The sequence below is a fragment of the Centrocercus urophasianus genome, unplaced genomic scaffold (assembly GCF_019232065.1).
Source record: "Centrocercus urophasianus isolate 14NV4802_14NV808 unplaced genomic scaffold, USGS_Curo_1.0 seq_1424, whole genome shotgun sequence".
In the NCBI taxonomy this organism is placed as follows: Eukaryota; Metazoa; Chordata; class Aves; order Galliformes; family Phasianidae; genus Centrocercus; species Centrocercus urophasianus.
The window spans coordinates 6,733-21,592 of record NW_024884614.1 but is presented as its reverse complement, the minus strand read 5'-3'; the positions used below and the strand labels follow the sequence as shown (position 1 = coordinate 21,592).

General features: G+C 53.6%; 1 protein-coding gene across 1 annotated transcript; it reads left to right on the top strand.

The window, feature by feature from the left end:
• Positions 1 to 3,822: 3,822 nt before the first annotated feature.
• LOC122158486 (nucleolar protein 4-like) lies at positions 3,823 to 13,582 on the top strand (the record flags this gene model as incomplete). The annotated part of the gene is made up of 5 exons (XM_042815186.1): positions 3,823 to 3,914; positions 3,996 to 4,165; positions 6,622 to 6,777; positions 9,748 to 9,859; positions 13,473 to 13,582. Coding segments are annotated over exons 3-5 (294 nt in total), but the record flags the coding sequence as incomplete, so codon positions are not given.
• Positions 13,583 to 14,860: the final 1,278 nt, after the last annotated feature.

The following is a 14,860-nucleotide window of genomic DNA, read 5'->3' as shown; positions in this document are numbered from 1 at the left end:
AATATGTAATTTTCAGTAGATACCTGTAGATTTGTTTTGGAATGCTACTTAATGTGCTCTTCCAATGCTGTTTTGTATGTTCTTCTAACTACAAACGCAGTTTCTCCCTATCCCCCAGCACACCTCCCCAAACCACGTAAAACAGATCCAAATGGCATTAAGCAATTGTTACAGATCGATGTATATATATAAAAAAAAAAGTCCCAAACTCACACAAACTCTGCTTAATTCAAAACAGTCAAAACCACTGCAGCATGACAGCAGCCACTGGACCGCAGTGTCGGTGCCACCTGTGCGGCAGTGCTGGGCGTTGTGTCACAGGGCTGCCCCGATCCTCACCCAGCCCAATGGAATGGAAGCAGAGCCCAGCCCTGCTCTGGGCACCCTGCGCTTTGTTCCCTTGAGGCTGATGGCTGTCGCTCCCCATCACCCCTCTGCAGGCTGCATCAGGCCATGCTGAGCCATGCCAGGCTGCACCAGGCTGTGGGGCTGCGGGGCCCAGCAGCGTGCCATCACCCACCTGGTGCAGTCTTTCAGGTTTTCAGATTCCAGGCTGCAGCTCCGTTGCCCTGCATCCAGCAAAGCGTCCTCTGCTCCCTTGCACCCGCTGCACCCCACAGGCAGCACCTTGGCACCCACAGATCCTGCACCCCACCTGGGCCCTCCCCGCTGCCGTTTCCAGGCTCGCCCCTCCCAGGCAGCTGCGTTTTCATGCAGAGCCCTGGGAGCTGGCAGAGAAATAAGCTGAGGTCAGAGCAAAGGGCTCACAGAGACGGCTCAGCTGTGGCTGCTGGAGGAGCAGCTTGCTCTGCGAGGCCACTGTCCCCAGTGAAAGGCACACACCTCAGCTTTGTTTGCCATCTAAAAATAATGCGCTCGGCTCCCCCTGACAAGGAAGTATTTACCTTGGGAAGAAAAAGTACTGTGTGCCATGCTGCTTAGAGGAACAATGCAGGGCAGCAGTGCTAGGCTGGCAGTGGGCGCTGGGCATGCAGCTCTGCAGGGCTTGGCCAGAGGAAGCATGGAGCCCAGGGAGCGTTCCTCCATCTGCCCTGGGACTCTCCCACAGGAATTGCCCCTCCTGGGCTGTGTGGGGATCCGCTGGGCTGGTTGTGCTGCAGGGAGGGGACTGCTACACATCTGCTTGGTACAACGTGCTGTGCAAATGTGTAACAGAGAAACATTACCAGCAGTTTAGCTACTGCTTTTCCTCTGTTTTCCCATCCGATCTGTGCAGGAAAAAATAGTCAGAAAAATCTTTCCAGGAGAAAAAGGAGCAAAATCCTGAAGAGGGAGATTTGCCATACTCCCCCAATGGGTTCTGTTTATTATTAGTAGTGCAACTGATGCTTTCCCTGGCTGAGCATTTCCCCAGGGCCTGTGCCTGAGGCACGCACCTTACGAGGGACAGGAGGAAGAGGGAAGCTCTAGGAAAGGAGCCCTTCCTCCCTTGCAGCATTAACCGAGGGAGCCTGCTGTGGTTTAACATATCCCCCGCAAAAGCTGCTTTCATCCTACACCTAAATACCATGAGGAGTGAACTTCCTAAAGCCCTGGAGAAACCTAAATATAGAAGCCAATCAAGGGCTGACTTCTCAGAGATGAGAACCACCAAGAACTGTTTCTTGATCAAAAGTTGTAAGGGTCCATATTGGAGAGAAGCGTCCGGCTCGGTGCTGAGGGCTGTGCAGCAGTGGGCTCACAGCACCTTTGTGCATGGATGGCACGAGCTGCATCCTTCAGGGCTCTGAAAGGGATTGTTCTGATGTGCAGCAGAGCCTCACTTGCTGTGTGTTACCACTTTTGTCCTCTGTAAGTACCCACCGCTTTTTCCTCCCAACTGATCATTTTTTGGGAGAAGAATGAAAAGATTTCCCTAGAACACAACACAACTGACAGGAAATTAGAAAGGCACAACACCGAGCTTGCAAATCTCCAAGCAGGTATTTGGCAGCACAGCAGAGGGAACTGTCACGGGCAGCTGGGGGCTGCTGATGGCAGATGGGAGCCTGGTCCCAACCTGCAGCGTGGCACACAGAGGGGCCAGTGCTGCCCCTTGTCCTGACTGTGTGAATGTGACCCGGGGGGGGAAGGTGGCTCGGTGCAGCCATGCCATGCGGGTGTCCCCCGGGGATGAGCGTGACAGCGTCCTCAGATAGCCATGGGAAATGAGAGCTTAACGTGCTGAGAGAGGCTGTGCCGTGCAGCGGGAGATGCTGTGTCCCAGATGAGCATTTTCACATGAGCAGGAAGGGGCAGAGGGTCTGCTGCACGGACAGCACGCGGAGCTCAGCCATTACCAGGCCGTGCAGTGCCAGGAAGTGGCTTTCTGCTCGCAGGAAGCTCAGTTTGGCTGCTATCAGCCCCGTGCGCTGGAGCCGTTATCTGCCGCTGAGCACAGCAGATGGGGAAGCAGCTCCCTCCTACCCCGCTCCCTCTCCTGCACCCCCACGGCCCTCGTGTGACCCCGCTGAGAACAGCCACCGCTTTCCTGGGGAGCGGTGAAGCGGGGCTCAGCGCCCTGCATGGGGGCAGGGATTGCCCCGAGTGAAGGCGGGGCCCCTCCTGAGCTCCTTTCGGGCCCGTACACCACGTCCAACAGCAATGACGGCCGGGGAGCCGCACCCCTGCCTCGCTCAGGCCGAACCCGTCCCAGAACCGAGCGGGGAAGGGCCGTCGGGTCGGCCGGCTCGGCAGGGCACACTAGGCAGGCCGGCTCCGGTTTCGCGCAGGGCGGACGGGGGGTCAGCGCAGATCAGGTGGCAGATCTGCCGGCCCTCGGCCTGCCGCCCCGCCGCACGCGGCGTTCGCCCTTCGGCCCCGCTCCCTCCGGCTGAGGAACGGAACCCGAGGGCCCGTAGGACGAACGGGGGCTGCCGGCCGACCCGCGGGGCCCGGTGCGGGCCGGGCCGCGAGCTCCCCGCAGCCGCCCCCGCCGGCCGCCGCCTTCCCGCCGCGAGGCGGAGCCGCCCGGCCCGGCCCGGGGGAGCGGATTACCGCCGGCAGCGCGCGGCCCCGCCGGTTACCATGGCGACGCCGCTACCTGCCGCCGCCGGGGCCTCAGCCCGGGCCGGGCGGGGGGGAGCGGCCCTTCCTCATCGCCGCCGCGGCAGATGGCACCGCCGGGCCCGGCCTGGGCGCTCCGGGGCGGCCCCGGCGGAGCGCCGAGAAGGGAGGAAGGGAGGGAGAGAAGGGGACGGCCGCGCCCGAGCGGTTGGGTCACGGGGGACTGGGGCGAGAGGGCAGGGCGGCGAGCGGAGAACAAAGGTGCGGGGAGGAGAACCGAATGGCCTCGATGTGCGCGGGGAGCGGAGCTCGGCGATGAGCTGCAGGGTGCTGGGGCGGGGAGGAGATGCGGGGGCTGAGGAAGGCCGCTGGATGGGGGTAAAGCAGATGTGAAGTGTGAAACGGGGGCGAGCGAGGAAACGAAACCAGAGGGAAACAAAGGGCTGCGGGGAGCGAAGGGCCGGTGGGAAACGTGGGAGAAAGGGGTGAGGAGGGTTAGGGAGTGATGGAGGTGGGGAGAGGGAAAGGAGGGAAGTCTGCAGGAGACGGGGACAGGAAGGTGGGAGGGGGAATGGAGGGCAGCTCAGGGCAATGCAGGGAGCCTGGAGGTGCGAAGGGCTGCTCTGCCAGGCTCCTGCTGGCACTGCCGCGTCTGCAGGCTGAGTTCTGTTCCTGAGTCTTTTATGCACTTTGGGGGCAGGCAGCTTCCAGTATAGCCCCAACACCAGAAGGGGGCAAAAGCATCCCTTGTTCTCATCTGCCTTCATCCCAACTGATTTTTATTGCTTTTTAAACCTAATGGCTTTTAAGCCGTTCTGAGATACTGTGGGCTGTGACTCATGCCTTGAATTCTCATGAGCAGTGCTGGTGTGGAAGGAAGAAAGAGAGGGGCACAGGCCCTTGGAGAGGTAACACATAGCACATGTGTCCTCTTAAATCCTGAGTCAACATTTGGTTATATTGCCACTGATGAACCTTGGTAATCCTAGAATCACCAACTCGATATGGCTTCTGATATCCAGTGGATTTGATGCTCGCACCTCACCTGCTTCCCAGAACTGAATAAGCATCACAGAGAGCACGATGAGGGGACGTGGAGCCCTTAGCTGCAGGCATTGTAAAACCCAGGAGGAAACAGGCAACCACCAGCCCTGCAGGGGTGAGGCTCTCTGTTGGTCAGGTGGCCCCGGAAACAGTGGTTTGCATGTGCAGTTGGTTGCAACCTCAGTTTTGAGGGCTCTGCTTGTTTTGTCTGCCTGTCCTTTTTTTCCCCTGGTGCAGTTTCCTTTGTCCCATTTCTCTAATTATCCTCATTTCAACCCTGCTCTGAGGATTATTGGTCAGTAGGAAGGCTCCTAATGCCTGCTCCTCCTTGGCAAGGGAGTACCCATGCCCTGGATTAAAGTGAAACTCCCTGAACAGTGACAGAAGAAATTAGATCTATTCCTCAGAAACCCTCCCTCAGGCAAAGTTCCCCGACCCCCACCACGTCAGCCCTGCGCCGTGCCCCTTGTGTTCGCTCTCAATATTCTCTTTGTTGCAGCCACCTTTATATAAGGCTCAGTTGGGGCACCCAGGGGAAGGCGGTGGTTGGGTTGTGGAGGAGAACCCCTGTGGTCATGTGTACAGTCAATAGGTGTACAGTCAGTAGGTATACAGAGGTTAGACTTACTAAGATTAGTGCAATGGAAAGATAATCAAAATAGATGGAAATGCTCACCAGTGTCGTAGGCTCACAGCAAACTCCACAAGGAGCAATCTCCAAAAAGAGATCCTTCCTCAGTGGCAGTCAGCACTTATATAGGATCTTGGAGAGCTGCAGCCAGGCTCCATCCCTTCCGGTAGCACAGGTGAATTGCCTTCACCTGTGTTCCTCCAGCTGACTCATTGCTTGCCTCAGGTGGTCAATCAGAGGTTCAGGCTGTGATCAACAGTTCCCATACATCATGCCATGCATGAGTGCTCTGCTCTGCAGTTGGGGTGAGGAGCTGACCGACGGGCTGCTTCCCAGTTTGTGGGAGTCCTCAGCAGGGGCCGTTGCTCTGAAGGATTGGGTTTTTTTAAGATTCCGATGACTGGAGACTTAACAGCATTTATTCAATCTGTAGGCTGTGTGGGAATGTAAAGCCCATCCACCAAAAGCAACAGCAAAATAATAAAGGCTGGGAGGTGGGATATTCCCTCTGCACGCAGACCTCTGCCTGCATTCACAGATGTGAATGCACATGAAATAGATAGTTTGCAGGTCATTTAGATCATGGAATCATAGAGTGGGTTGGGTTGGAAGGGACCCCAAAGCCCCTCTGCCTCACCCTCTGCTGTCGACTGGCTGCCCCTCCTCGCCCCCCCCCTATCAGATCATCCATGGCCTTGGGCACCTCCAGGGATGGGCACCCACATTTCTCTGAGCAGCCTGTGCCAGTGCTTTGCTGCCCTCCGAGTAAAGAATTTCCTCTTCACATGTGACCTAAATCTCCCCTCTTTTTGTTTAAAGCCATCTCCCCTTGTCCTGTCACTATCTGCCCATGCAAGGTCAGTCTCCCTCCTGTTTATAAGCTCCGTTCAAGTACTGGAAGGCTGCAGTGAGGACTCCTCTGAGCCTTCTCCAGTTTGAACACTCCCAGCTTCCTCAGTCTGTCTTCATAGGAGAGGGGCTCAGCCCTGTAAGTGCAGATTGCCGTTCACCAGCCTGCTGTGTACAAACTGGGCTGCATCTGTGCGCTTATTTTCAGAAAGCAAGCCTCAAAGGGGTGCGTTGTATATAGGAATATTTGTAGGAATGTGTGTATAATATATCTTTATCCTATGCTGGCGTTTCTCATGGCGCAGCCTGAGCAGCTTCCAGAACCCTCCCCTGGTGCTGTGCTTTGTGCCGGGAGCGCCCGGGCAGCCCCACAGCCCCCCTGCTATGCGAGCTCGTTCTGCTCCTTGCAGCCAGCTTGGAGCAGCGCTGCTCCGCGCTTCCCACTCCCACCAGTCTGTCGCCACGCTGAGCTGCATGCAGCCTCCTGCTCCCCGGCACATCCTGACACAAAGAGCTGTGCTGCCGCTGCCAGCGCTCAGCTGCTCCGCGTGGGCGAGGGAGGGAGGGTGCCGCGGGAAGGTCAGCGCGGGGAAGGAGGGCAATGCTGCCTCGTTCCCTTCGGGGCCGCATCCTGGCATCGCCGTGCAATCTTGTCCCGCTTATTGGTGGTGTTCAAGGGGACTGCCTTCAACCCTACTCATAGCACGCGCATTCCAGGGGTTCCCGAGGTGGTTTAGCACCCTGCGGGCCCAAAGAGCTTCCCCTGCCTATTCCCAGCCTAGCAAAATTACGAAAATTACATTTCTCGCTTGGTTGTGACTCTGGATGTTGTGATTCTGGACCCTTCTCTTGTTTTTATTCCTGGCCCAATTTCCCTGGCAGCGTGAGCAGCAGAGCAGCAGCAGCAGCCACTGCCCTGACCACAGCATCCTCCTCCCGGAGCTCTCACCCCCCCCCCTTCCCCTGCGCCCGCGGCAGCTCGGGGCCAGCATGCTGCAGCTCTGCCCCCGCCATCGCGTTAGCCCCGGGCCCATCTCGTCACCCCTGTCACCCACCGCTGACACTAACTCGACTTGCCTGCACTGTTGTAGGGGGCAGATGGACTGTCGGAGCCCGAGGGCATCTCTCTGAAACGCGTGGCTGTGGTGGAAGATTTCTTTGACATCATTTACTCCATGCATGTGGAGAGTTCGACGGAGCCGGGCAAAGCACCCAAACATGCTGGGCAGAAGAAAACCTACCGAGCGGTGAGACTCCCTCTGTGGGGGGACGGGCACAGGGGACCACTGCTGCTCACAGGGGAGGCCGGAGGCAGTGGGGCCGCTCGCCTGCACGAGGAGGCGTGAGAAAGGGGCTGCTTAAAGGCACAGCAGCTGCGCCAGGGAGACGGGAAACGGGGCCGCAGCAGCAGCACGGCTGCTGGAGGAGGAAAGACCAAATGAATTATACAAAGGCAACTGTACATGTCTGGGGGAAAAAGGAAAAAAAAAAGAAATGCTCAGTGTTGCTGATGTGAGGGGATGTTTACCCAGACCCCCCCCCCCCGCTGCTCTGTGCCATCTGCCTCCCCTGTGCCATCCGCTGTCCCCAGGGCCTTGGGGCAGCAGCAGCCAGGGAAGGGCCCTGGGGCTCGGCTGGAGCCCAGCCCTGTGCTGCACCACAGCATTGCCCTTGGCTCCCTGCTCTGCAAAATGGAGGCAGCTCCCGAGTTGGGTCTGCTCAGGTGCTCCCCGGTGCTGAAAACCAGATCTATCCATCCTGAAACCACTCTAGTTAGGTCAGGCATAATTCTGCTTGAAGTGTGCTTCTCCAGGGAGCTTGCCGTTTCTCCTGACTCTGCACAGCCCTTCGATGCAAATATTTGGGCTCTTCTGGTGCAAGAAGATCTTGAATTCACGGTCCAAATCCAAGCTGCTCTCACAAATCCTGCAGCCTAGGACTTGGGTCGCTTGGAGACATGTGGCTGGCACAGCTTACGCCTGCTACGTGCCTCCTTTTAGGGAGCTGCCTTGCTGTCTGCTCACCCTGGGGCTGTGCAAGGCTCAGTGCAGGGCTGGGGGCTGTCGTGTCCCATTGGTCCTGCACGTGACATTGACTGTGCAGCCCCCACCCTGCGGGTCCCCTCTGCTGTCACTGCACAGTGCTTTGTGCCCTGCAGACCGCACCGACCCTTCTCTGATCCCTTTGCTTCATCTCTCAGAAGCACAAAGCCGTGCCCTGGGAGCAGGCTGCATCCTGCTCAGCACGCTTCCCTCTCGCCCTCCCTCCCAGCTGAGCTCCTCCCGCAGCACAGCATGGCACCCAGGGGCCGCGCACTGCGTGGCCACATCCTGCCGGCCCCTCCTGCCTCCCTGCTGCCCTCCATTTGTGATTAGAGAGGCACTGGAGAGTTTGCCCTTGTCCCTGACCTCCGGAGGGAGGCAATCAGAAAGGGAGTTTGGATGGGAGATAACTCATCAGGGAAGCTGTCTGCTCTGCAGAGCATCAAATCAGCTGAGAAATAACAACTGTATCACTAAAATTAGCTGAACGTTTGCAGCGGGAGCTGGGGCTCTGCTGGAGCAGAGCAGGCAGGGACGCAGGCACAGCCCTGCTCGAGGCGGAGGGGCAGCCACCGCACCGCATTTGCCAGCAGCAATATTCAGGCCCTTCAATGTCAGCATTTCTGCGGGTGCTCCGAGTGCTGGAGCGCTGATAAATACCTCACAGAGGCAGCGGCAGAGCCGGGCATCCCTGCAGTCACAGCAGAGCTGGATAGGGCTGTATCTAGGCAGGAGAATCCCATGAGGACCAAGCACTGCATCCTCCATTTGGCTGCTGGGACGAGGTCCCTGCCTGAACTTTCCACCCGCACGGCATTTACGTGTGCGCCAAAGGCTGGGCTCTGCTGCCGCTCAGCGGAGGTGGACGCCTCTCTCTGCTGGGCCTCAGGGCTCCGTTGCTTCAGCCAAGTCCCCCGCCCTGCCCAGGCTGCACTGCTTCCACGAGTTTTTTTTTTTTTCCCTTCGTTTTTTTCAAGAAAGCTTAAACGTCACCCCTTCCCGTGAGGTAGGAAAAATGCTTGGAATGCGTGCGTTTTTGATTTTGTTATGAAATAGGTGGGAGGATGGTGCCTATGGGCCAGAGGAGGGGGCCGGGACGTCCCTGCTCTGCCCTGCTGTGCTGTTTCCCATTGGAAGCCCCGCTTCTGCCAGGCTCGCCGCCCGAGGAGAGGCCCAAACAATTGGATTTCTGTCTGCTTTATGACCCCACTTGTAAGTGCTGTGACCCCTGTTGGGGTCACGGCCCTGGTTTGGGAACCGCTGTGCTGGGACAGGGCCTTCAGACCAAATGCGATGGGTGATTAACCATAGGAGCCAGCCCCAAAGTAAGAGGTGGACTCCCCACCCTCTTAATGTCTTTCAATTAAGACCAGATATCATGCTGGAAGTTGTTTTATAGGCAAAGCACTGGCTGCTGAGCTGCAGGAGAACCTGGGATAGGTTCCCTGACTTTGCTGTACAGGTGGGGCACCCATGATTTTGTGGTCTCTCATGGCCTTACAGAAATCTTTACGTTAAAATCACATTCTCCCTTCTGAAAATAATCTAGGCTTGGTCTTTATAAATGCTGTGAAGTTGCTGCTAATGGAGACTGCTTGGAACAGAGGGCTCCTGACCTCCAGGTGCCTTCTGTGGGTGCTGAGGTCTGGATACAGTGTTCAGGGATCCAATTTTAAAAATGCATCCTCAGCTGTTTCCCACAGTTTTCCCACAAAGGTTTAGGACTTTATTCATTACTATTTGTAAAAATGTTTTTGATTCCCTAGGTAAAATATGTCACAGAAGTGCAAAGTGTTATGAACAGTAATTGATTGTCATTGTGGGAAAAAGTGACCTGCCCTTCCAAAAGATTAATGCATTCTTCAGGTTAGCAGGGCAATGGTAATTAGCAGTGAAACAGTGCTGGAAAGCCCTAACTTTCTCAGTCAGTCCTTACACAACCATAACTTCTTTCTGCTCAGAGCCCAAGCAGAGCAGGAAGGAGTTTCTGGGCAGGAGGGGCTGCATAAAAAGTCCACAGATGGGGTTCAGGAGCAGCACGCTGCTGTGTTACGGTGCTCAGGAGCTTTGTACAGCTGTGTTCTGGGATTCAGGCTAAGAGGGCAGTGCTCGTGCTGTGTCCCAGCCCTCAGGCTTTCCCTCCCAGCACATACAACCCTTTCCTTATTTTCCCAGATCGCAGAGACCTATGCTTTTCTCCCAAGAGAAGCTGTGACCAGGTTCCTGATGAGCTGCACAGAGTGCCAGAAGAGGATGCATTTCAACTCCAACGGGCTGGAGCCCAAAGGTAAAGGCAAGCAAACTGTGCGAGCGGAGCCAGCAGTCACCCTACACTGAGAGCTGTCAGTGACTGCTTCGTTCATGAGATTTGTCTCCAATGCCAACTGCATTTCCTAACCCTGTGTATTTTCAGTGTGCTCTTACAGCAAAGCTTGGGGAATGGCTTAAAGTCCATTTGTCCATCGCTGTTTGGGCGCTGGTTTTGGCAGAGGCAGTGGGATGGGGCTGCCCAACCCAGCTCTGCTTCTGAGCAGTTCCACCACTGGTTCCCCTTCTCCAGTGCAACCCCACAAAGCCTGGGTCAAAAGCACTGCAGCTATATCTGCAATCAGCTCATAACTGTACGTGGGTAGAAGCTCAGATCTCTGGAAAAACCTGACCTAAAGTTTTTTTTTTTTCTTTAAACTATTAATTTGGTAATGAAAGACAGTGAATCTGTTTGAATAATTGAGGTTTCTGATAAAGAAAAAATTGGCAGTAATTAATAGATACGCACGTCGTGATCCCATTTTGGATAACAGAAAATGTTTTGGTAATCAAAGTTATATTATGCCTGTGTATACAACCAATTAGCATGGTGACTGTGGTAGTTAGCTCATTACAGTTCTTTTATAGAGGGAGCCAATCTGCAGCTCTGAGGCCTAGGAGCTATGAGCAGAGCATAAGATGGGACCAAGTTTCCTTCTAGAGAAGATGGTTAAGTTTGATGTTTGGATGGGTTTTCTTCTGAATTACAAACTCGTTTACCTCATCAAGTGCAAAGCTCTATTTTTCAGAAACTGCCCCAGATAACCCCCTGATGTTTATGAGCCCAAGCTCCATCTGCACAGCACCTGCCCACCCTGCTTGCTGAGGACCCACTTTCAAATTAGGTCGAGGGAAATTTTGGCCTTTGGTCTCTCTGGGGGTGAACCCAGCTGTTACACCAAGCAGAGCATTTGGCTTGACCCTGAGCAGGGAGCAAACAACTGTCACAAAGTTTTCCAGTTCTCTTGGAAGTAAACCCAAAAGGAAGAAAACAGGCATAGAAGCCCTTCTCCTTTCCCACCAGAAATGGAAGGACAGAAATGCCCTTCTGCTCAGAATAGCACCTAAATAGTGACTTAGTACCTGTGAAACCACATAGAGTAGATTAGATAAGATTACTTTTACTGGGGAGGAGTATCTGATTTCACTACTACGTATTCCACAATTCATCTGGAGCAAATCACCTACAGAATGGTGGGGTCATAGGGAAATTGCCTGGGTGTGTGTGCATGCACACAGACTGACAGATGGACGTAATGTTTAACGTGGTGAGAAAAAGAAATGAAGTCATTCCTATCTACTTCTACCTGTCCATTAAGCAAATCTCAACACACTTCCTATGTGATCAGAAAAATCCCTAATTAAACATACCTGACATTGAACCCTGCAGGGCACTCACATAATTCATAGAAGAAAATTATCTTGCGCCTGGGAAGCTCTGAACATTGGGCTTCAATGTGGCATTTTTACACTGTTATTAAATTAGGAGTAATTCCAGTGGAATTATACAGGCTTGGAATTAGGATCCAAACCATTTCACTTCAGCTTTGCCTTTTTTTATCCGTATTTCCAACACTTGGGGTCTGTGATACAGTATCTTCTAAAGAGGAGCTAAATGATTCCAGTTGCCCCTTTTGTGACACAAGGTGTGAGGATTATACCTATGGAGTCCCTCAGGCCCTTTACAACGAAGGTTTTCTTTCTTTTCAGTTAGCTTAAATAAAAAACCCAGACGTTCTGGTTTCTCAGGCACAAGTGCTTGTCTGCTGCAGCTGTCCAGATTCACTGGGCATTCGTTGCTGCTGATGGGATGGCTGCAGGTTTACACCAGGATGGTTTCAGGCAGGGCTGAGCACTGAGGTCCTCCTTCTTCCAGCTCCTGTCTGAGGGTGCTCAGCTGTTTCCCTGGAGCCTTGCTCTCTGTATAAGCACTGAGCAAAGGAGATTTTGTTCCTGGGAGCTCTTTCCTTGCTCTGAGATTTTAGCATCTCTTCGTCACAAGCTGATGTCCTTGCACAGCAGAAAAATGGCTTATTTTGCTTGCTTAATGTATACAGAGGAATGCTTGTCATTAATTTGTAGGTCAAAGCATGATGGAGAGCAGTGATGCACAGGCATGGAAAAGAGGCGAGGGGTTAGTTTACAAGATTCCTGAGTTTACAACATTCCTAAAAGCTGTGCAGCTCCATGTGTGTGCAAGCCAGCGACCCGAGTAGTTGTGGGTATCCATCAGCTATCCAGGATGCTGCAGCTGCCCAGGACTTGAAGAGCAAACTCTGCATTTCCATAACCAGGCTCTTGCAAAAACTATGTAATGTTTAAGTCAGCTATGGACAATATGCTTTTGGGTCAGGTCATTTCTTAATCAGACACAATAGATCTGATATTTCCAGAGGTGTGAAGCACCTTCGGGTCCGCTGAGTTTCACTGGGCTTTTGCAATATTCAGCATTTCTGAAAAGCAGCCCCATTAGGGCTGGCTGATGGATTTTCTGAGGTGCTGTAAAACATTTTGTGAAGGCCGTTTGTAAAAGGGGCTGTGTCAAAGGTGCCTGTGAAACTGGTGACCCCAGAAAATGCAAGGCAGGCACTGAGGTTCTGAGACAGGAAAGGAAAACTCCCACTGCCAGTTCACCTTCAGCTCCTGGAAATCCTCCTTTGCTGCTGTTGGAACTTGTGTTCTGGTGGGCAGAACACGCAGCCTTTGGGGGTTTGCTGGGAAGCTGGGCTTGTCCTCTGGTGCTGGCAAATATCTGTACAAAGGCACAGAGATTTCCCTTTTCACCAGCATCTTTTCCTGTGGGAAAAGGCAACTTTCCTCTTGAACACGCACAGTCATGTAAAGGTTGTGACAAAAGAAATAATTACAGAGGTCTCCAAGTCCTGCATGCAGAGCTTCACAGCGATGACCACAGAGCTGAGAAATGTGAACTCAGAAATCTCATGGAGGGTTTGCCTTACTGGGAGTTGTCTAGGCTGGGTGGAAAGGGGATCTGCAGGAGCAGGCTGGATCCAGAGTGATCTCTGGAGTTCAGTGTGATGCAGGCAGAGGAATCAACAGGAACAATTTAAATTAGAGGTTTTTAAAATTAAGCTTTTAATGTATTCTAATGAGGGTGTTAAAAATAATCTTCATCAGCAGATAGAGACACTTAATAAGTTGCCTTAATGATAACCCCTACCTGAGGGAATCCCAGCAAAACTGGTGAGACTTTGCTATGCCAAAGCAAACTGGAAATTCCTGATCACCCTCTGCATCAATCCCATTTGCATGGAAGTGTTTCTGAGACCTTCAGCAAGGCTGGCTTTCTTCCTCTGTTAGGTTTTAGTTTGGCAGACTGAAAAATTATTCCAGTATTGTGTGGGCTTTTCATAGGTGTGACAGCAGTGCTTTTTTTCTCCTGCAAAACAACATCTGTTCTGTAATTATCCTCTGGGTCGTGTTTGTGTGGGAACCTCAGCTCAGGGGGCACTGGCTCCAGTTAGGGGTTTTAAGTGCTTCTAAATACATATGTTTGATCATGATGGCAACGCGTCGCAGGTTTGTGCTCCCACGTCTCTGTATCTGAACAAAGTTCTTTCTCTGTTCTTCAGAGAGCGAACCACCTTCCTCTCTGGTTTCTGGGATCATCGACTACAACATGCCTCTCACCTCTACTTATCTGAAGCAAATGAAGCTGCGGGTGATGAATTCACAGGAGCAGGTGAGTTATGCCCCTGCCACGGGGCAGTGCAAGGCACGAGGCGGGTTTGTGCTCCTGGGGCTGGGGGGCGGCTGGTGCTTTTGGGAAGATGTTTGGAAGATGCTTTTGGAAATGTTGTGTTTGTCCAGGTGGGGCAGGCTTTGACTACATACTACCAGTGCTGGTCCATGGAAGCGGGGTGCTGTTGCTGTTATGGATTGTAGCAGTCTGCTTGTTCTTTAGGCACGTAGTTCTACTATGAAGTCTTAAAAATACACATGGGGAATAGGAATTTATCTCCTTACCTCCTCGTGTTTTTCTGGGAGCCTTTGCAGGTGGGGTGGTTGTGGCCAGCAGCTCGGTGTGGCTCAGCACCATCTGCCCTCATGTCATGCTGGGAGGGAGCTTGGTTGGCTGCTGGGGGTGTCAGGCCACTGCATTTGGATTTGGAGCAGAAGGGGCTGAATGCCACAGGATTAAACCCAGGCTACGCAATTTTCTGGAGTTCTGCAGCTGCAGAATTAGCAGTGGGAACCTCTGTGCACCATGGAAACAGTCTATAAAAAGCAAAGCATGTTCTGCTCACTCCCCACAAATCGGCACTGGGAGCCAGTGCTGGATCTGCTTTCCAGCACACCAAAACCTCAATCTGATCTCGTACGCCGCTGCCAGTTCGCAGGAATGAAAGAGTTTGCATTGTGCAAGGGAGGGGAAGACTGCCGATAGCTTGAGCTGTGAAGTTGTGCCAACGGATGCCTTTTACCTGGGGGCAACCCGAGGGGGCATCGCTTAGAGAATCTGGTGCCAGGGTGTGAAACTGCAGATGTTGATCCGCCGTCAGGAGCGAAGGGGTGGGCACAGAGCTCCTCTGGCATTGCAGCAGCGAAACCTTCCTGAAACCTGACATCTGGCAGGAAGCACTGCTGCACCTCGCAGCGTTTCCCTTTGCGTGTGTTGGACACTGAGCAAGCTGGAGGTTCTGCCCGCAGCAGCAGAGCTGCTCAGAAGGAGCTGGAGGCAGAACTCTGGACAGCTCCAGCCCGGGGCTGTGGGACCCGCTTGGCCACGCAGCATCAAGAGCTGCCCTTCTTTGGTTGCTGGGTCTGGGTGCAAATCAAAGCAGAGCTGTGATTGCAGACCCTGCTGCCGTGCGTGCCGTTAAGCAGCAGCCTTTTCCTCACCAAGGACTGCAGGTCACGCTTTTCAGAATTTGAGGCAGTTCCTTCAAGTTAAGGTTGACGCGTATGTAAAAAACAGCCTGAGGGGTTTGTGTACTCACCACTAACACCTTTTCCACTG